Below are 21,839 nucleotides of genomic sequence, written 5' to 3'. Positions count from 1 at the left end.
GGTCCCCGCCCCTGCTTCTCTACGCGGCCGGGGAAAGGCCGGCGCGTGTAGGCAGACTCCTCTTCCTCTTCCGCTCCCGCGGCTTCCAGACACTGGTTCAGAGCCACGCAGAGGCCCCGCTGGCACAGTTATCGGTGACGCCGATCACCCCGGCTCCGCACCCCCCCTACACCCCCCGCGCGGACGCACAGACAACAGCGTGGGCTGTGGGGGACGCATACGTATTTATTATGACATTCTGGACACAAACGAGGCCGCGCAGACCTGGGGCGAGCTCACAACCTGGCGCGGAATCTGTGCGTCCTGGCCAGGGTGACGTGCGGCCGCCCGGCTCTGAGGCGTGGTGGCCGCTGCGGCTCTCTGAAGACTGTGACAAAGGTCAAGGGATTCCACAGCGGCTGGTTCTTTGATCACATGCTGCCTCGGTGGGGAAGGAGCCAGGTAGAGACGGCAGGAGCGAGCTGCGAGCTTCAGCGTCGAGAGCCTCGGGGCTCTGCCTGAACGGCCTGGCAGTTCCACCGACATCTGCTTCTACAGAGACTGAAGGCCACGGCGTGTGGGGGCTTCGGTTCCAGGACCCCTTCCCCATCCCCCACTCACTCTGGCCCCAGGGGCAGCCGCCCCAGCTGCTTCGTCCAGGGGCTTCAGTGCCGCGGGAAGCGAGACCCAGGCCCCCCGTGCTCACCCCGACCGCCCCAGCCGTGGCCTCGCTCGGCATCATCCAGAACATACTTCCACGACGGGCGCGCAACAGCGCGGGGAGGAAGGGGTAGCTTGTGTTTTCTAGCGCCAGCCCCCAGGGAAGCCGCGTGAGCAGCAAGAGACAGTGACAGCGGGGGACCTCTGTCTCATCACCCGGTTCCCCGGTGGGGGCAAGCTCCAGCCAATCCATGGGGCAGCACAGGGACGGAGCTGCCTCCAGAAGTCATCTCTACTGACAAATCCTGCCCCCACCCCGGATCCCGATCGCGCGTGAGTCCAGAGTCGCTAGTGTGCAGGAGAAACGCTGACAGCAGTGTGGGACTCCGGAGCCTGTCTGTGGCCACGGAGTCGGGCGAAGCGGGGCCCAGGGAGGAGCTGGCCCCCGCACCCCGACCTCGCGTGCTCGGCACCCTGCTCCCCAGCTCTGGGCTGTGAGTCCGCGTGCTGGACGGCCACGGTCCCTGACTGCGAGCCCCAGGGACAAAAGCCGGGCCCGAGTTAGCGCGAGGGCGGGTTGGGGACACGACGCTCGTGGCACACGGGGACGGACACCCAAGTTAACGAACGTCGCCGAGCCTCGGCCGTTTGAACAGCCTGCGGTGGATGCGCTTCCTGGTTGTGGCACGACTCGCTTGAACCGAAACAACTTTTCTGCCTCTTTACACATCTGGGTTTCCAAAGTGGCCGGCCTGTCTTCGGGGTACAAACGCGCCCTCTGCTGGGAGGAGGGCGAAGGCAGGGGCCTGTGGGGACACTTGGGGCACTCAGCCCGGCGGGGCCCACGAGAGGGTTTCTCCCAACAGCCTCCCGGAAGGTGTGTTCGGGGACGCGCTCTTCCAACACGCCAGGAACACGAGAGGGTCTCTGGAAAGGGAGGGGACTTACAGACTGGCCCACCAAGTCACACGGCCCGGGTCTCGGCTTCGATCTTCTGCTCCCCGTGTAAGCTCTCTGGGTCCTGGAGCTGGGCCACACTCTGTCGGATGGCGATCTCGGGGCCACCGCCATACAGGTTGTTCAGGTAGACCCAGGTCTCCTCCGAAATCTGCCCATAGTCAGCTCCTGCAGGGCCCAAGAGGGCACCGGGTCGGGGCCGGGCTCACGTCTGCCCCCTCACTCCCTTGATGACGCCATGGTCTTCGGCAGTGGGGGCTCCGGGAGGTGCAGGCCCCGACAGGGAGGGAGCGCAACTATGCGTTTCCGTGCAAAGCGGTGAAATGCAAATCCAGGATGCCCCAGCAGGACGTCTGTGCTCTCAGGACCCCAGAGGGTGCATCTCTGCGCCCCGTTTCCGGGGGTATGGGGTTCACACAAAGGGCAGGTGGAGGCCGACACAGGGCACGGGTGTGAGCGGCGGGGGCTCCTGGGAAGACTGTGACTGGCAGCTGGGGGGCGGGGATGGGGGGGAGCCCGGCCGGCCCAGAAGCCCAGGGCTGGAGCCGGCGAAACTCACCCTGCTTCAGTTGAATGTGGCCGCTTCCCCTGGCCTGTGCGATCCTGCTGTTGTCAATGGGCCCGGGGGGCTCTGGAACAGAAACAGCTCAGGCTCAGCACCTCTGGGCCTCTGCAGCGGCGGGAAGAAACCCCAGCCCCCCCCCCCACCCCCACCCCGGCCCTCCGCCTCTCAACAGGTAAGAGCCATTCTCAAGGCGTCACTCCAACACCTGTGGCCCCCGAGAGGCTGTCCGGGCCGCAGGGGGTCAGTGTGACGTCCTTCCAGGGGCAGGTGTGAGCTCGTGCGTGGAAGTCTGAGAGCCAGAAGGGACTCGTAGCATCCCTGGAGCCCGCATGGGGGACTTCAGGGACCCACGAGCTAGTTTCAGACCCCTCACTGTAGACGGCAGCTGCCACGCGCCGGGCACCCTTCCCGAAACCTCACGGAAGCCTCGACCACCTGATCTGAGAGCCGTCACAGAAGCAGGGGAAGCAACAGCCCAGGTAAGAGCTGGCAGGAATAAGGCTGGGGCCGGAGGTAGGGCTGTAGCTCCAGAGCCCGTTTCTCCATCAGGGCCAAGCCCCACTGCTTCCACCAACACGAGGGAGGCCTCGGGGTGTCCCTGGGACCTTGCCGCCTGACACGGGCTGGACAGCGGTGAGGTCCCTCCCTCCCTCCCCTTTCCCGGAGTCCTGGCTGGAGCTTATGCCCTGAAAGGCAAATGTCCCGTTCACAGAACCCACTGGCTCTGCCGACCCTGCCAGGTCCCCAAGCCCCCCCCCGGTCTGGGAGCCCAAGTGTGGGGCTTGAGGGTGGTGAGGGTGGCCGCAGGCAGGCCAGGGCTCAGGCTCGGCTGTTTCTGACTGCAGGGGACTGCAGAGGGCTCTGGGAGCTGCCTTGTGATGGGGCCTGTCTCCGCCTCTGTAACTCGTGGGGTCAGAGGACACTGTGTCCACTGTCTTTCCTAAGAGCTTGAAGCCATCTATCCACTAAAATCTAGTATTTAGGGCAAGAGAACCCTCAAAGGAAAGGGCCTGGCAGGAGGAAAGAAGGCCTCCTCTGGGCACCAGCAGGGACGGGAGAACAGGAGAGAAGGGGAGGGAAGGGGCGGAGCCAGACGGCTTCTCTCCCACTACAGCAAGAAGGCGTGGCTCCAGGACACTGGGTGGTCTGGCCCCTGCTAGGTAGCCCGGTGGGGACAGCGACCCCAGCGCGCCGGGCTGGCATAACACCCAGTGCTCTTCGCTCCTCCAGGAGGCGGGCGCTCGCCTAAACCTGCTGGGCAGCCACCGACCACCCCAGGCACCCCCTCTCCCGCCTCCTGGGGCCCTCCCCGCAGATCTGAAGCCCCAGGGCCCTCCCGGCGGCCGGGCGGAGTGCCAGGCCCGTGCTCCACTCACCATTGTCCTTGCCCTTGACAAAGGCTTCCCACTCCCGGAACCACTGCATGCTGATGCAGTAGATGACGCCGGGGGACTCCTCGGCCTGGAAGGCTTTGTTGAGCTGGGCCGGCCAGGGGAGCAGAGGGGAGGGTCGGCGGGATGGTCCCAGCACCCCGCCAACCCGCACCCTCGACTCTCAGAAGACACCAGATCCTCCAGGCAGAAACCGCGGGGCCCCCAGACAAGCTCAGAGGAACGTCCCCCCGCGGCCCCGCCACCCGATGTCTTTTCAAGGACTTTAATCCAAGGGAGAAGGCACGCAGATGCGGCTCTCCCGCACTTCACGGACGGCGGCCGATCACTCCCTCGTTAACTATTCTGACGCGTTTTGTTTTCTCGTGGGCACAGAGCGCAGTGTCCTTTAACGTCTTTCACCTACGCGTCTGCTACAGGATGATGGATGGCCCCCGGTCGCCTGTTCTGAACAGCCCCGGGGCCGGGGTGTGCCCGGGGCCCCAGCACCGCACTGCACGAGCCCCTTTCCTACACGGCATCGCCCTGGGTCCTGTTTTGCCACCTGATTTTTCTCACTCAACGCCCCTTTCGGGGTCAGTGGGTAGCACCCATGGTTCTCAGTGGGAGGGGGAAGGGACACTGCCAGCGTCTGGAGGTCATTTTCGTGTGGCTGGCACGGAGGCGGCCAGGGATGCTAACTGTCCTATCACCCGCAGTCCAGTCCCCACGACAAAGAACCATCCAGCCCCGAGCCACGGTGCCCGTGGCTTACCAGCACACCCGGCAGATGGACCTGAGCCTCCCGAAGCCCGCCCTCCTGCTGGTAAAATCTTAAATGTCCGGCCAGGCCTCTGGCCACTCCGTTCTCCCCACAGAACGCGTCTTCCAGACGGAGCCTGGCTGCACGCGGCTCTTCAGTCCCCAAATCCCCGCGTGGCCCCAGCGGAGGCGAGAGGCGCCCCACCCCCACCCGCACGCACCTTAATGAAGGTGTCGATCTCCGTCCGCCTGCGCTTGGCCAGTGCCTCTATCTCCACCTGGCAGATGGAGCACACGTACAGGTGGTTCACGGCAGGGCCGCCCCCAAACCTGCACCGGGAGGGAGGGCCAGGAGGGGGGAGCGGAGAGGGAGGGGGAGAGGGAGAGAGAGCGCGAGCCCTGAGGGGCGGGTTCCAGTAGGGGAGGCAGCAGAACTTGCCAGAGAGCCACGACCGCCCTCCACGTGGTGGGTTTCTCCTCCTCTGGGGAGGCTCCCCAACGCTGCAACCCTGGGTGCCCTGTGCACAGCCCGTTCGCTTTTCTGTCTTCCTCGCCAGTCTGGCAAGGGCACCCGTGTGCCAGCACGACCACGGCACCCGGCACAGGGCCTGCCCCGGCACGGGTGTGTCACAAACAGATGTTTAATGGCTGAAGAGGGATTAACGTTCTCGCTTCCTCTCTTGGCTGCTGGGCGGGAGCCCTTGCGGCCAAGAGCCCACCCGGCCAGACCCCGGGGACGATGCCAAAGGGACGCAGAAGGTTGTCCCTCTGCGGGCAGGAGGGTGGAGCTCCGCGGGATATGGGGACACATCTCCCTGTGGGGCTTGGCCCACCGTCCTGCAACCGGGCAGAGTCCGCGCCTGACCTGCCAGCGGCCGGGGCAAAGCCTGTCCCGACCCGTCTGAGCACGTGCTGGGCATGGCATGTCCTGCCCACCTGTCCACAGAGCCACCTGGGCCTGAAGGCCACCCGAGCCGGGCCTGCCCCAAGCCGGCGCTCCCAGGACTATCTGTGACAGGGACCAACACGCTTGCTTTTGCCTGAGCCGGTTTTGTCCCTCCTGACCGGAAGGATCCAGCTGGATGCCCACCAGTGTCTTTTTCCCTGCAGTTCGTGTGCCAGGGAAGCCCCTGCAGCCGCTTCTGTGCGGCTCTGCCCGGAGTGGAGGGCGGCGTGGGGCCCACGGTGGCGTCCGTTCCCCGAGCTCCTTCCCTGCCCCGCCGAGCGCCGGGCCCTCCCGGAAGAGGCAGGCACGGCACCTACCTGTTGTAGAGGTGTTCCCAGACGTTCTGGGGCAGGATCACTACCAGGTCGTCGATGTAGTGGTATTTGTTGGGCGGGATGCCTGGGGAGGAAGGCAGAGGGACGGGGAGCTGGGGGCTCGGCCGCCCGCCCCGCGCCCCCACCGCAGAGAAGGCGCCCTCACCTCCGTGGGAGCAGAGGAAGGTGTGGTTGGTGATGGGCCCCGGCTCCGCGAAGGTGTTGAACTTGTTAAGCCATTCCCGGGACACGTAGAACCGCAGCAGGCTGGGCTCCCGCATGGCGGCCAGGGATACCACCTGCTGCCGCTCCCGCACAGCCTCCTCGCTGCTCTTCCTGGGGCAGGGGTGAGGCGAGGGCCGGTGGGGTGGGGTAGGGCAGAGGTGGGAGGGGGTTGGGGCAGGAGCATTGCGCGCAGCTGTGCCTGGGCTCACTCCATGCAGGGGCACCAGCCACAGATGGCAGAGGTGTGTTCGGGGCCACCTACCACCACTCCCCCTGCCTGAGCCCCACCCCTGCCCGAGTTCCGGCCACCGTCCCCTCCCACGGGACCACCACGGAAGACCCAAACTCGACTTCTTGGGCTTCCCACTTTCCCGCGGTGGCCACAGGGCTCTTTCTTCCAAACTGAAACCCTTGCTGCCTGAGTCTAGAGCCCTTCCAGGCCCCACCCACCCTGACGGAAGCCCCAGGGGCCAGGGGCGGGACGCCCAGGCCCGCAGGTCACCAGCTCTACCCCGACGGCCCACCCAGGGCCCCCACCTGTAGAAGAGGACGTAGGCCTCGGCGTTCTGCACCACCGTCTCGTGGACCTCGGTGACATACTGGTCATCGAACTCGTACCACTGCCCGTTGATGACGTTCTGGCAGTAGGCGATGTAGTGGCCACCTGCGGCGGGAGGGGCGGGAGGGGCAGGCGGGTCACGGGTGGCCTAGGGGACGGGGACAGGGAGGGGCAGGGGTGGCCGGACTCACTGCCTGCTGTGCCGTGGTGGCAGATGACAGAGAGGAGGTCGTAGGTGGTGATCTGCGACGTGCACTCCTTGGCAAGGAATGGACGCAAGTCAAGTCCCTCGAGGGGGAAGGAGACGTGGCTGCTGATTTTGAACGAATACATGACCTCGTGCCGAAAGCGCTTCAGGTGGATGCACAGGATCTGCGGGGACCGGGGGCAGGTGTCGGTCCCCCCAGACGGGGCTGGCTGGGGCCCTGCGAGCCCTGGTAACCAGGCAGGGTCTCAAGGCTAGGCTCTGGGACACCCGCCAGCCCGCTGTTCGGTCCACTCGGGTCTTGCCATTCAGGTGAAAACAAGGAACCTAGCGGCTAGAGCCTTCCAGAGGCCCAGGCGGGTGGGTGGGTCACACCCACCGAGCCGCCTGAACAAGGGAAGAGCCCCACGTGGGAGCCGAGCTGGCTCGCCGCAAGGCACGAGGAGAGGCACGGGTGACGGCAGGGCCACGCCGACGGCTGCCGAGACGGGCGTCCCAAACCTGCTCGGCACGGCCCCGAGCTCCCGCCTCTCGGGCACCGCTCCTCTCTGCTCAGGTTTCAGTGAGCCCGTTCCTGCCTCGGAGCTTTGCCCGCCGGCTCCTTCCCCCCTCGCCCCCACGAGGCCCACACAGCCCCCGCGCTCAGGGCCCACTCAGACGGACTCCCCCAGAGAGGCCTCCCCGCACACCCACCGTCCCCGGGGTGGCACCCTCCGCCCCACGCCCGCCCCAGTCCCACTGGGACTGGCACAGTGCGGGAGGAGCTGAGGGAGGGCCCACGTCGCCGTCCAGACCCCTCCCAGCAGGCCTCTCAGCCAAAGCAGTGGACTCCCCCCTGAAGTGGTCAACTCTCCCCAGCCCCGGGCTTCTTGGGGGAGGAAGGATGCTCAGTGACAGGCAGTGGCGGGGGCGGGGGCGCTGCTCCACTCACCTCGGGCAGCCGCAGGACCTTACAGTATTTCACCCCGTTCCGCAGCCTGGCAGGGACAACGGGCGAGAAGCAGTGAGTGTCCGGGTGTGGGGGTAGAGCGGCACCCTCCCAACAGGGGCACGTCTGTGAGGTCAGGGTCAAACTCCCCGGGCGAGCAGGGGAAGTACGCGGGACACAGACGGACGGAGGGGTCGGAATGGGAAGCGGGGGAGAGGCCCCAGGACACACACACACTTACTTTTTACACCGTTCACAGCTGTACATGTTGTCACCTAGAGCAGTAAATGCAGACAACGGTTAGCGGGGACAGGGAATGGCAGAGGTGGACACGATCATTTATGCTGACGGCACACAACCCGACGGGCTGCCTGCAAGAGACTCACTTCAGTGTTAAGGGCACACAGGCTGGGAGAGAGGGATGGAAGGAGACATTCCCTGCAAATGGAAACCAAGAGAGCAGAGGTGGCCATATTGGTATCAGATAACACGGACTTTCGGTCCAAATCCGTCAGGAGAGACGAAGAGGGTCACCATGTGGTGATAAAGGGGTAATTCAAAAAGAAGAGGTAACTATTGTAAATATATGCATCCAACCCCACTGGACCTAAATATGGGAAGCGAATATTAACACAACTAAAGGCAGAAAGAGTCGGCAATACGGTAACAGTTGGGACTTTAACGCCCCACTTTCAACGCTGGGCAGATCATCCAGGCAGAAAATTAATAAGGGAACCAGACCTGAAGGACTACAGACCAAGTGGGCCTAACAGACACAGACAGAACATTCTACCCAACAGCACCAGAATACACGTTCTCAAGTGTGCACGGCACATTCTCCAGGACAGATCCTTTGTGGGGCCACAGAGCAAACTTGGAACAAACCTGGGAAGACAGATATAGTATCCAGATCTTTTCCAAACACAGCGGTATGAAACGAGAAACCATTAACGGGAAGAAAACTAGAAAATTCACAAACATGTGGACATGAAACAACACACTCTTCAACAACTGACGGGTCAGAGAAAAACTCAAAAGAACTCAGGAAGCATCTCAAGACAAATGAAAATGAAAATATAACATACCACCACATATGGGATGCAGGAAAAGCAGTCTAGGAGGGAATTTCATAGCAATAAGTGGCAACATTAAGAAAGCAAACAGATCTCAAACAACCTTTTTCGATGAAAGAGAAAATGAAAAATAAACTAAGGCCAAACTTGGCAGAAGGGAGGAAACGACAGAGATTAGAGCGTAAATAAACAGAGATGAGAAAAAAACAATAGAAAAAAAAAGATCAGTGAAACTAAGAGTCGGTTTTCAGAAAAGATAAAATTGAAAACGCTTTTAGCTAGATTAGCAAAAGCAGAGACAGAGAGGATGTAAGTAAATTATAAATGGAGGGGGGCTCTTACAACTGACACCACAGAAACACAAAGGATCACAAGAGGCACTGTGTCCAATTCGCTGTACCCCAAATTGGATAGATAACCCAGAAGAAACGGACAAATTTCTAGAGATATACAACCAAGACTAAATCATGAAGAAAGAGAAAATCTGAAGAGACCAGTAATAAGGAGATTAGAACAGTATTCTTTCCACCTTGCAATAGTAGTAAAAAGTAAAAACTTCCCAACAAAAAAAGTCCAGGACCAGATGGTTTGCCGGTGAATTCTACCAAACATTTAAAAAAAAGAATTAACACCAATCCTTTTCAAACACTTCCAAAAAGCTGAGCAGGGAGCACTCTCAGACTCATTTTATGAGGCCAGCAGCACCCTGATACCAAAGTTAGATAAGGACACTAAAGGAAAAGAAAACGATGGGCCAATATCCCTGATGAATGTTGACGGGAAAATCGTCAAAAAAAATTCTAGCAAACCGAATTCAGCATCACATTAAAAGGCTCACACACCATGATCAAAGGGAATTTAAACCTGGGAGGCAAGTATGGTTTATCACACACAAATCAATACACAGGATACTCTACATTCATAGGATAAAGGGTAAAATCATCTGATCCTCTCAACCCAGAGAGGAAAAGCATTTGATGAATTTCAACACCCTTTCACGATAAAAGGTCTCAGTAGGTTAGGTGTAGAGGGAACACGCCTCAGCATACCGGAGGCCACCTAAGACAGGCCCACGGCCAATGTCATCCTGAATGGTGAAAAGCTAGCAGCTTTTCCTTCAAAATCAGGACCAAAACAAGGGCGCTCACTCTCACCAGGCCTATTCTAGCCAGTACTAGAAGTCCTAGCCAGAGCAATTAGGCAAGAAAAAGAAATAAAAGACGTCCAAAAAGGAGAAGAGGAGGTAAGGAGCTCAGGCTGCCTGTATGCGGATGACGCGATCCTACACATAGGAACCCTAAAGACTCCCCCAAAAAACTGTTAGCGCTGACAGATGAATTCAGGGAAGATGCAGAGCACAAACTCAACATATAAAAACCAGCGGCATTCCTGTGCACTGGCAGTGAAATATCTGAATGAGAAACCAAAAAAACAAACCCATTTACAATCGGGTCAAGGATGATAAGACACACAGGAAGACGTTTAACCAGGGAGGTGAAAGATCTGTACGCAGAAACCACATGTCATCGATGAGAGACACGGACAAAGATGGCCGTGAGACCGTGGAAAATACAGCTGTTGGCCTCTGCCCCAGGTTCCTGGCTCACACTCCCTAAGGTCCTTCTACTTTCCTAAGTGGTAAGAGCACTAGAAGCATCATCTGTTCTGATATTTGGTCTTTGATCCTTTGACCCCACTTCCTGGCAGGCTTCTAAAGGTCTCTTGGAATTTCCTAGGTGATGGCAGTGGCTTTTGTCCTAACAAGGTGACTCTGGATGGCTCTGGGATTGGGGCTGATCACCAGAAAGACGGAGCCATGATTAGAAGTTTGGAATTTTCAGGGGCGCCTGGGCGGCTCAGTCGGTTGAGTGTCCGACTTCGGCTCGGGTCATGATCTCACGGTCTGTGGGTTCGAGCCCCGCACTGGGCTCTGTACTGACAGCTCGGAGCCTGGAGCCTGCTTCGGATTCTGTGTCTCCCTCTCTCTTTGCCCCTCCCCTTTTTGCTCCTCCCCTCTCTCTTTGCCCCTCCCCTCCAGATGCTCTGTCTCTCTCTGTCTCTCAAAAATAAATAAACGTTAAAAAATTAAAAAAAAAAAAAAGTTTGGAATTTTCAGCCCCACCTGTGTCCTACAGAGGGAGGGGCTGGAAATGGGAGTTTATAACCGATCATGCCTACGTGAGGAAGCCTCCATAAAAATCCCAATGGCATGGCGTTTGGCCACCTTCCAAGTTGGTGGACGTGTGGAGACGAGGGAAAGTAGCGAGCTCGGAGGTCAAGGAAGTTCTGCCCCTTCCCACATACCCTGCCCTGTGCAGCTCTGCCGTCTGGCTGTTCCTGAGTTAAATATGTTTTTTTAACATTTATTTATTTTTGAGAGAGAGAGAGAGACAGAGTGCGAGTGGGGGAGGGGCAGAGAGAGGGAGACACAGAATCCCAAGCAGGCTCCAGGCTCCGAGCTGTCAGCACAGAGCGCGACGCGGGGCTCGAACTCCGAACCGTGAGATCATGACCTGAGCCGAAGTCGGACGCTTAGCTGACTGAGCCACCAGGGTGCCCCTGAGCTACATCCTTTCACGATAAACCAGTAATCCAGCAAGTAATGGCTCTAGCAAATTAATCAAGCCCAAGGAGAAAGGGTTGGAACCTTCGAGCTACAGCCAGTCAGAAACACAAGTGACAACCAGGACCCGTGACTGGCTTCTGAAGTTGGGGAGGGGAAGTCTTGTAGGACTGAACCCTTAACCTGTGGGATGTGATGCTGTCTCCAGTGTCAGAATCGAGGCGGATTCTCAATACCCAGCTGGTGTCACACAACTGCTTGGAAGGGGAACGGCACCACGCATCTGGCATCGGGAAGGTAGTAAGAGTGATAGGAGACTGAGTTGTTCCCACACGGTGACCCAATACATGAGAATAAATGAATAAATTCACGGATCAGAATACTAGATATTGTCAAAATGTCCACCCTACCCAAAGCCATCTATAGATTCGATGCAATCCCTGTCACAATCCCAGTGAACTTTTTCACAGAAATAGAAACAAAAAATCCTAAAATTCACATAGAATTATAAAAAAATCCCAAACGGCCAAAACAATCTTGAGCAAGAACAACGGTGGAGGCGTCCCGAGTCCCGATTTCAAACTACACTACGAAGCTACGGTAGTCAGAACAGTATGGCACTGGCATAAAAACACACACAGGCCAATGAACAGAATTGAGGACCCAGAAATAAACCCATGCATATACGGGCAACTGCTGTCTGAGAAGGGAGCCAAGAATACTTGACGGGGGAAAGACAGTCATTTCAGTAAATGGTGTTGAGGAAACTGGACATTCACACATGTGACAGAAGAATGAAACTGGACCCGTATCTCATACCGCTCACAGAAATTATCCTAAAATGGATTAAAGACTGAAATATAAGATCTGAAGGGACGCCTGGGTGTCTCAGTCAGTTGAGCGTCCGACTTCGGCTCGGGTCATGATCTCGCGGTCCGTGAGTTCGAGCCCCGCGTTGGGCTCTGTGCTGACGGCTTGGAGCCTGGAGCCTGCTTTGGATTCTGTGTCCCCCCTCTCTCTCTGCCCCTCCCTGCTCATGCTCTGTCTCTCTGTCTCAAAAATAAATAAACATTAAAAAAAAATTAAAAAGACCTGAAACCACAAAACTCCTAGAAGAAAACATAGGGGAAACGCTCCCGGACGCTGCCCTTGGCAATGACTTTTTGGATAGGACACCAAAAGCACAAGCCACAAAAGCAAAAATAAACAAGCGGGCCGATATCGAACGCAAAAGCTCTCACAACACAAGAAACAATTTGCAAAGTAAAGAAGCAACCTACAGAACGGGAGAAAACACGTATCGGATAAGGGGTTAATATCCAAAGTACGTAAGGAATTCATACAAATAGGAGAAAACAAAACAAAACAAAATCAAAACCCAGATAATCTGTTTAAAAGCTGGCAGAGGACCTGAACAGACATTTCTCCAAAGACGACAAACAGGTGGCCAGCAGGTACACGAAAAGCCGCTCGACATCACTCATCCCCAGGGAAACGCGAATCGACCCCGCGATGAGGTGCCACCTCACACCTGTCAGAAGAGCTCTCCTCAAGAGGAGATTTGGCAAAATGAGATACAAAGTGTCGGCAAGGACGTGGGGAAGGGGGATCCCTCGCGCGCACCGCCAGTGGGAACAGAAATTGGCGCGGCCATCGCGGAAAACAGTGTGGAGGTTCCTCAAAAAGTTAAATAGGACTACCCCGTGATCCGGCAATCCCACGTCTGGGTATTTATCCAAAGGAAATGAAATCGGTCTCGAAGGGACCAGGTACACATCCAGGTTCACTGCAGCATTGTTCATGACAGCCAAACGGCAGAAGTGAAGCCCACGTGTCCACCGCGAGAGGAACAGGGAAGTAAGACGTCGTCTATCAAGAGTACTATTCAGCTCCAGAAAGCGGGGGGGGGGGGGGTTCTGCCACCTGCCACGACACGGATGAGGAGCCCATCACAGGAAGACAAAGACCATATGATCTGACTTAGATGAGGTCCCCAGAGTCATCAAGTGATGGAGACAGAAGGCAGAATGATCGGCGCCAGGGCTGTGGGACGGGAGAAGAGAGAGTTGCCGTTTAAGGGGTAGAGTTTCCGCCTTGCAGGATGAGAAGGTTCTAGAGATTGATTGCATGATAATATGAATACAGGAACGCTACTGAACAGTACACTTAAAAATGGTTAAGGTGGGCAGGGGGTGCCTGGATCGGTGAAGCAACTGACTTGGGCCCATGTCATGTTCTCGCGGCTTGTGGGTTCGAGCCCCGTGTCAGGCTCTGTGCCGACAGCTCAGAGCCTGCAGCCTGCTTCGGATTCTGTGTCTCTGTCTCTCTTTGTCCCTCCCCAGCTCATGTTCTCTCTCTCTCTCTCTCAAAAATAAATAAATGAACTCAAAAATTTTTAATACAATTTTAAAAAATGGTTACAATGGTAAATTTTATGTTATGTGTATTTTACCACAACTAAGTCTTGTGGGGGGGGGGGTTGTGTTTGTTTGTTTGTTTGTTTTTAAGAAAAAGAGCTTTCCCAAAGGTAAGATGCCAAGCACTCAACAGAAAAATGGGAAAAGTCAGGAAGAGGACATTTTAAAATATGAAATACCAACGGTCAATACGCTCATGGAAACTGTCCAAGCTCATCGATAACCGAGGAAATGCAAACTTAAAAGCACAATATCATTTTTGTGCATCAAACTGTTAAACAAAAGAAAACCAGGTGAAGCCCTAAGGGCCACCAGGTGGTAGGGCTGGGAGAACACGCAGTCCCAGGCCCAGCCTGGCAGGTGGGGGGGGGGGGGGGGCGATAACTGACAGTGAGTTCCAGAAACCAGCCGTATGCTGACCCAGCCAGCCCAGTCCACTCACCCTTCAGCTCATCAGCAGCGAAGAAGGCAGCAAGGCAGTCTTCCAGGGTGACGACCGGCCCCCAAAACCAGCTAGGGGTACAGGATACCACAAACCTACGGAGAGAGGAAAGGGGTGGTGGGGATGCAACCAGGGCCTGGGCAAGACTGAGACCTGGCAGCTTTGGGCCCCGGGAGGCACCTTGGCCCGGTGGGTGGAACGGGTAGAGGTCCCAACGCTTGGGAGCACCAGCCGGCAACCCAGGGTCCTTGGGAGAATGACATCACTTCTCCCTGAGCTTTGTCTTTTCACGTGTGAAGGGGCCCTGATCCCACTGGCCTGTCCTCTGGGCAGAGACGGGCTCCTGACATCAGGCGGGTATAAAGCGGGCTTTGCAGCACACAGCAGGGGCTCTGGAAAGCCGCCCACCGCTCTCCCTGCGGGGTCAGGCCCGCTCTCCAGCGGCCGCCCTCCTTTCTAGCTGTCACCTGGTGACTCCCCTGTCATTACCCGCCTTCAGATCCATGGGCCCACCCACCCAACCCAGGCCATTCCCTCGTGGCTGAGGAAGCCCCCGCCCCACTCAGCCAACACCTGCACATCCTCCAGCTTCAAGGGCCCTTCGGGACTCTGCCCTTGGCCCTGTAACTGCCTGGACTTTGCCGTTTACGGCCTGCTGACTTCCAGGGCCAGGGCAGCGTCGTGTCTCCAGCAGGCGGGAAGGCTGGGGTACCTCCGGATATACTCCACGATGAAGGCGAGCCAGCCCTGGGCGGCGTAGCTGTCCCCGCAGGCGCCCGGCTTGGCTGGCACGTTCTGGTAGATGGCCGAGTGGAGCTTGGCCAGGTCCTCCTTGCCAGGAATGGGCAGCGACAGGTCCTGGAACGTCTCTACCGTGGTGGACACCTGTGAGGTTGAAGGTCAGCCTGGGTTTCCACCTTCTAGGGTTCCGTCCTGCCCAGAACAAGCAGAATCTGTACCCCGAGCCCCAGTCACCACCAGATGGCAGGTATAGGGCGGAGGGTCTGCTCCCTAGTCTGGCGACCGGGGCCCTCCCCTACAGAAAGGCAGGGGGCACCAGGCGGAGCCCCCGACCTGGGGGAGGAGCACCGGGGCACTGAAGGCCAGCGCGTCACTCGTCCCACCCCAGGGCACTCACACGGTCACAGGTGAGACACTGCACGAGGCTAAGGATTGAGCCGTCGAAGATGTCGGAGATCACGCTGCGGTAGTGCTGTTCCTTCCGCCTCCGGCTGCCGGCACTCAGTACCTGGGCTGGGGGCACAGCACGGGACTAGGCCCAGCCCCTCCGGCCTGTCTGGGGCAAGGGGCGGTGCTGGGGCTTGCTTGGCCGGGACCTGGGGGGTCCTACGTGCGTCACGTGCCGGGGCTCACAGTTCACCTCCCGGCGCCTCGGTCACGGTCAGTGAGACGGGGCGCCCCCGCTCGCACCCGGTGGCATTAGGAGGGCTCGGAGACGCTGCTGCTCCCAGGGGCAGCCACGGCACGACCCGCGCTCCCGGCCCCGAGCCGCGCGTGCGGCCGCCCTGCCGACCCACCCTCCCCGCCCGACCCCGCCAACCTTTCTTGAGCACGTACGACGGCCCCATCCTCACGGGGCTCGCCCGAGGAGGGCTGCTGGCCAGCTTGGCGTGGCCCTCGTGGTGGCGCACTGGGCTGCAGGGGCGGGAGGCGCTGCGCATGTGGGCCTCGTTGTCCGGCTCTGGGGGCAGAGAGGGGGCCGTGCTGGGCCGAGGCAGCCACGCCGGCTGCGGGGCCGGGTCAGGAAGAGGGCCCGCCGGCACCTCCTAGGGACCGAGGCGGGAGCCCGCCACGCCTCCTCTGGCCCGTGCCCACCCCGGCCGCCACCAAACCCACAGAATGCCTGTCCTCGCTCCAGTCTCCAGCCGAGGCGCGGGGCCGGCTGAGCGGGTCCGCACCTGCCTCGTGGCCGACCCCCGACCCGAGGCTCCGGTGGTGGGACCCCAGGGGGCGGGAGAGGCCAGCGGGCCGGTGCGCGTCGGCGCCCGGCACACGGGCGGCGCCGGGCAGAGCGGGCCGGGGGCCCCGAGCGGCTGTCTGGCACCTGGGGTCCGGCAGGGGCTGGGGGACCGCGGCGACGGCGGCCGGGCCTCGGCGGGCTGGTCGTCAAGGGCGGCCATGGCCGTGTCCACGTCGGCGTCCTCGTCCACTTGCTCCGAGCTGGTGCGCTGCTGGCCCCAGGAGAACTTGCGGTCCTTCATGCGCTCCTTCTCGGAGATGGCGCGGCCCGCCTCGTCGGGGGTCAGCAGCTCCGCCTCGGCCTGCGAGCCGCCACGGCCCTGCCCATCGCCCTCACCCCGGTCGCTGCTCGAGTCACAGGACAGGAACTCGTCCTCGGACGGGCTCCTGTCGCCCTCGCGCTTCTCGTCCGTGTCGCTCGAGTCTGAGTCCCGGGCCTCGGCCGGTGCCGCCGCGGCCGCCACCACGGGCTCCTTGAGCTCCTCGTGCAGCTGGTCCATCAGGCAGCGCAGGAACTCCTGGGTGTCCTGGAAGGAGCGGCCGCGTCAACGGGGCCGTCCCCCCGGTGGAGGCACCCCCGCCGCCCCTGCGGCCGAGGACACCAGCAGGCCCCTCTCGTGGGTCCCGGCGGTACCCCGTGCAGACGCGTCGAGCGGCCCTCACGGGGGCCTCCGTGGCGGTTCCGTCCCAACCCCCGCTCTACCAGGAGCGCCGGGGCCAGAGAGGCCGAGCCACCCCTCCCCAGTCACACAGCTGTCAAGTGGCAGAGCTGAGGTCCCCACCGGGGCCGTGGGACTCCCCAGCTCGTGCCCATAAGCACCTGTAGCCTGGCCTCTACCTCAGTGTGGGACAGTGAAGGAGCCACGTTTGGCCCCAAAAGTCACCTTGCTGCCTGCAGGCGGGGCCCCTGGGGCGGGCAGGGAGACTGAGGAGGGATGAAGGTGACAGAGAAGATGCGTGTCCACGTGACGACCCAGCTGACTTGGGCGGGGGTGATGACGGCCAGCAGGCCCGGCCGCCCGCATCCTCTACCCTTCCTCTGGTTTCCCCCTGCCCTCCCAGCCTTGCTGCCAGCTCCCATGCCCACCCCTCGCCTCGCCAGTGTGGCCGTGGCCCCGGAGGGAGGATGGCACCTTCCCAGAGACGATATATCTAAGCTGTCCCTCCGGGCCGCTTGGGCCTCAAATCACAGCAGTGGCACTTTTATTCTGACCTCTGACTAGATCGCCAAACCGAGCAGGAAGCCCGGGCAGCGAGGCTTCCAGCACCCGCCCACAGAGCCCTGCCGAGAGCGGCGCACGCAAAGAAGGTGCCAGAACGTGGTGGCGGCGGCTGGGCTCCAACAGCCGGGGGCACGTGGTGCCACGCTGCCCCTCACAGTGCCCGGCGTCAGAAGCAGTGCCCCCGGCCCAACTCCTGACCAACACGAGGCTGGATCACTCAGCGGCCAGAACCAGCCAAGCCTCCTCAGCCTCACGTCACAGACGCGGAGACCGGGCCTCGTTCTCTCGGTTCCAGGAGAGGGAAGGGAGGACTCTGGAAGGGTTTCCTCGGGCAAAGTGTCAAACTCGAAGACCAGAGAAAGTAACCACTAGCTTATCTCGCATTAGGGAGTGGAGAGGATTCATGGGTCCCGTTATCAGGGGCGCGGAAAGGTTCTTTTAAGAAACGGGCCTTTGACACGCCATCTCCTTTCCTTTCTGGCTTCTCGTTGTCACAAGAGTACTGTGCTTGGGTTGCTAAAATCTCAAGCCATGTGTGGAAGCAGGACAGCATCCTCTGGCTGTTAACAGAGGCCCACGCCTGCATCTATGTTTCGGACTCAGAAATGATCCGTGTGCCGTGTCTAAGAAGCAGACGAAGAGGTGTTTCTGGAGTCTGAGTACGTGCTGGCAGCAGCCGGGCAGCCCTTCTCTTCACAGAGCGCCTGAGGAATGGCTCAGCTCGGCCTCAGTCCCACCCTGCCCCTAGGTGCTGTGTGACCTGAGCGAGCTGTAGAACCTGAGCCTCAGCTCCTTACCTAGAGCCTGGGGGTGATGACAGGGCTCACTCAGGAGAGCTCTGTCAGGAGAAACAGGGCTGTACTTGCGTGGCAGGGAGTGACAACTTAATAAATGGTAGATGGTGAGCTGTGATCGTGGAGGATGTTATCGCTTTCCAAAAAGGGTGGTGTTCAGGCAGCGCTGGGCTTCTCGCTCAGGAGCCTGGCGATCCTCCAACAGAGGGTGTGAGCAGAGGAAGCCCAGCAGCCCTCAGCCAGGGAAGGGATGGCAGGCTGGGTGGTGGGGGCCGAGGGAGAGGGCGGAAGGCATTCCCCGCCCGACCGCGGCTCTGTTCCCGGGCCCCGCATTCAGGCTGCAGGAATGGCGACCCAGACAGGGCCAGCTCCCCCCGCAAGCCCAGCAGTGAAACCCCGGGCCGCCGGGCAGTCTGGGGCAGGGACCCGGACATGTGAACGATCAGCTCGGCTTGGGACTGGGGCATACAGGTGGCTGCATTCAACTGCATCTTGGTCCCCCGAGGTCACGCCACGGGAAGGATCACTGATTTCTAGAGGGTTCTCTAGACGTACAAAAACTTGTAATGAAACGCTTAGCAGAAGTGAAATGCCGCCTGTGATCTGGAGAATGAAAAAGCATGTTCTGAACGCAGTGCTGAGGCGCCCGGAGTCTGCAGCCTGCCTGAGGTCAAATCTCCCCTCCGCCATGCACCAGCTGTGTGACCTGAGCCAGTGACTCTCCCGGCTGAGACCCAGCCTCCAGCCTCCTGACCTGCCGAGTGAGGAGAACATCCGCAGGCCCCGGGGGGGGGGGGCTCCAGTGTCCTCACACACACCGAGGGCTCAGGCAGCGAGAGGACCCGCCCCGTAACGCCGAGCCGCTGCTGGTGTTTTCCATGCCGGTCTGGGCTTCAGAGCCAGGCCTGGTAACGGCCCTGGGTGTCCCCGGCACAGCTCGGATGGCCTACCTGCTGGGCATAGCCTCGGAACATCGGGTTGACCAACTTGATCCCGTGAGACAGGCTGGTGGGAACCACGTAGCTTGGGCTGTGGGAAGACCAGACCCATTAGCGCAGGTGGCCCGGCCCGTTCAGGGCTGTGCGGTCCCTCGAGGGTCGGTAGGGCAGGCAGCTGGGGTGGCTGGATGGGACTCAGTGAGGTGTCTGCTGTAACTCTGGGAACGGCTGACTTGGCCAGGAGTCCCTGCGGGCTCGCACCTCCCCACACTCAGGGAAGAAGATGTCAAGTCACGGCTCAGCCGGGCAAAGAACTCCCGACTGGGACGGCATCATTTCCCGTTAGTCCACAACAAGCCGACCTGAAAACTGGTTTCTTTCTGAAATACTTCTTGTGGTTTTTCTAATTTCAAAAGCAATCCATGTCCATTTTTGAAAAACCCCGAATTTTAGAGAAGCCCGACAAGGAGACATCACCACTAACAGCACCACCCAGAGGTAACTGCCGCTGAGATTTCTAGATTTTTCCATGGAAATAGATACACCCAGCAAACAAACTTGGCTCCTGACAGAACCGGAATTATACTGCATCGCGCTGTTTTATGATCTGCTCTTACACTTTGTATATTTCTACGCGCTCCTTTTAAATCATTCCCAAGTTTCCCAGAGAAACGGGTCTAATCCAAACTGCCGGCCTTTAAATTTGTTTCGCGCTGCGCTAAACCCCTGCCCTGTCGGCACCGGCCACCACTTATGAGACTCTCTCCCACGTGGACGGGGTGGCTGGGGCTTCGGAGGAGTCATGGTGAGTGTCTCGGCCTCAGCACACGTCTCAGAAGTGGTCGCTGGCTCAGGGCAACACCAGGTTCGAACGCTAGCTCTACCCTTCCCAAGCTGAGTGACCTTGAGCAGGACACGGAAATCTCTCTGAACCTCAGGTTCCCGTTTATAAAACAGCACTGCCATGAGAATCACACGGGTGAGGCGTGGCAGGTGCACAGCAAACAGCCGAAGGCAGAGGTGGTACCCAGTCGAAGGGCTGAGAGGAAAGTCCCCAGCCCCATGCACCTGCCCAGGGTCAGGGGCTCAGTCACTCACCGTTTCCTGTGCCAGACCTCAGAGACCAGCTTCTGGTAACTTTTGCACAGGGCTGGCTTCTTGTCTGTGCGCACCAGGCCTCCACACTCCAAGAAGAACTGGGTGAGCGGAGGGCTAGGGGCAGGGGAGGGAGCCGGGTCAGAAAAGGAGGGGCGCGTGGCATCGGTTAGAAAGAGCTGGGTAGAGAAGAAAAGCTCACGCGGGGGGCATCCTGTAGCCCCCGGAGCCAGAAATGCCTGCGGATGACTAGAAGGATCCCACCTGTCGTGACTGAATCGTGTCTCCCCAAATTTACGAGTTGAACGCTTCAGAATACGACTGCATTTGGACACAGGGCCCCGAAACAAGGCAATTAGGTTAAAATGAGGTCCTCAGGGCGGGCCTTAGTCCGATATGACTGGTGTCCTCATACAAGGAGGAGATTTGGACACAAACATGCCCAGAGGGAAGATGACACAGGAAGAAGGTGGCCATCTAGAAGGCAAGGAGAGAGGCCTCGGAAGCAGCCACCCCTGTCTGCACCATGATCTCAGACTTCTGGCCCCCAGAACAGACAGAGAATACATCTCTGCTGTTTAAAGTATTCTGCCAGGGGTGCCTGGGTGGCTCAGTCCGTGAAACATCAGGCTCTTGGTTTCGACTCAGGTCATGATCTCAGGGTTTGTGAGTTTGAGCCCCATGTCAGGCTCTGTGCTGACAGCTCGGAGCCTGCTTGGGATTCTTTCTCTCTCCCTGTCTGTCCCTCCCTTGTGTGAGCCCGCTCTCTCTCACAAAAATGAATAAAAAACAAATTAAAATAATAATAATAATAGTAATAATAATAAAATAAAGTCCCCTGACTGTCATGCTTTGTTATGGACGCCCCCGACAGAGAAACAGCGCCCTTCCCTCTCCCAGGGCTGCCGAGCTTCCCGCTTCAGGGCCCCTGGGGTCAGGGCGCGGCTGTCGCTGCACCAACAAGAGAGGACCCAGAACCTGCTGCTCCCACCAGCCCGTTCTGTGGAACCTTCCCGAACCTGAAGGCATCTTCCTTTTCCCTCGTGTTTTAAAAACTTATCTCATTACTTAAGAAATACGTATTCATCGTAGAAAGACTAGATGAGCAAACACTAATAAAGGGCTTTAATCCTACCACGTGAAGACAGCTACCCCGAACATTTAGGTGCATAATGTTCCAGACTTTCCTGCAGACGCCCCCTCCCTCCTTCACACATATGCGCACCGAGTCCCCACCAGGTGGGACATCTGTGTACCGGGCACAGGAAATGCCCTGGCCTCACGGACTTAACAGCCTACCCAAGGTAGAAATGACTAATTTTTTCCCCCAATGGGATTGCACCGCACAAAACTTGTAACTTCCTTCCTCCCCCTTGCCATAGTCTGACCCCTTCCCACTCAGGAAAATACTGTCCTACACTTACTGCAAAGTTGGCCTTTATTCTTTTTTAAGTTTTTTATTTATTTTGAGAACGGGAGAGAGAGCATGAGCAAGGGAGGGGAAGGGAGGGGCAGAGAGAGAGAGAGAGAGAGAGAGAGAGAGAGAGAATCCCAAGCAGGCACTGAGCTGTCAGCGCAGAGCCTGACACGGGGCTCGAACTCACGAACCGTGAGATCATGACCTGAGCCGAAACCAAGGGTTAGACGCTTAACCGACAGAGCCCCCCAGGGTTCCCTAAAGCTGGCCTTTAAATTCGGGCCTTCAGATCGTTCCCTACAAACACAGAACATGAACATGGTACAGGTACCACACGCCACGTCTCAGGTCGCCTTCCCGGGACTAACTCTGACGGAAGGGGGGCTGCTGGGTCAAAGGGCACATGTGCTCCAAGAGGGGCTGATAC

General features: G+C 58.9%; 1 protein-coding gene across 5 annotated transcripts in view; it reads right to left on the bottom strand.

The window, feature by feature from the left end:
* Positions 1-205: 205 nt before the first annotated feature.
* The window catches only part of USP20 (ubiquitin specific peptidase 20), a 44,158-nt gene continuing 22,524 nt past the window's right edge, over positions 206-21,839 (bottom strand). For 4 of the 5 annotated variants that reach the window (XM_078436379.2, XM_078436377.2, XM_078436380.2 and 1 more), the window contains 18 exons: positions 19,999-20,112; positions 18,913-18,991; positions 16,031-16,472; positions 15,527-15,667; positions 15,104-15,219; positions 14,678-14,850; positions 13,966-14,060; positions 7,712-7,745; positions 7,474-7,519; positions 6,529-6,709; positions 6,316-6,442; positions 5,720-5,889; positions 5,557-5,638; positions 4,515-4,623; positions 3,538-3,640; positions 2,156-2,227; positions 1,588-1,764; positions 206-1,445 (listed from right to left, as the gene is read on the bottom strand). In XM_078436379.2, coding sequence (XP_078292505.1) covers positions 1,604-1,764; positions 2,156-2,227; positions 3,538-3,640; positions 4,515-4,623; positions 5,557-5,638; positions 5,720-5,889; positions 6,316-6,442; positions 6,529-6,709; positions 7,474-7,519; positions 7,712-7,745; positions 13,966-14,060; positions 14,678-14,850; positions 15,104-15,219; positions 15,527-15,667; positions 16,031-16,472; positions 18,913-18,991; positions 19,999-20,112 — 2,245 coding nt within the window. In that variant the 3' untranslated portion in view covers positions 206-1,445; positions 1,588-1,603. The remainder of the gene's footprint in view (positions 1,446-1,587; positions 1,765-2,155; positions 2,228-3,537; positions 3,641-4,514; positions 4,624-5,556; positions 5,639-5,719; positions 5,890-6,315; positions 6,443-6,528; positions 6,710-7,473; positions 7,520-7,711; positions 7,746-13,965; positions 14,061-14,677; positions 14,851-15,103; positions 15,220-15,526; positions 15,668-16,030; positions 16,473-18,912; positions 18,992-19,998; positions 20,113-21,839) is intronic. The other variant, XM_078436381.2, reaches the window with a different exon arrangement.

This window comes from Panthera onca, chromosome D4 (genome assembly GCF_046562875.1).
Source record: "Panthera onca isolate mPanOnc1 chromosome D4, mPanOnc1 haplotype 2, whole genome shotgun sequence".
Lineage (NCBI taxonomy): Eukaryota > Metazoa > Chordata > Mammalia > Carnivora > Felidae > Panthera > Panthera onca.
Note: the sequence above shows the minus strand (reverse complement) of the source record. Positions and strands in the feature narration are given on the sequence as shown.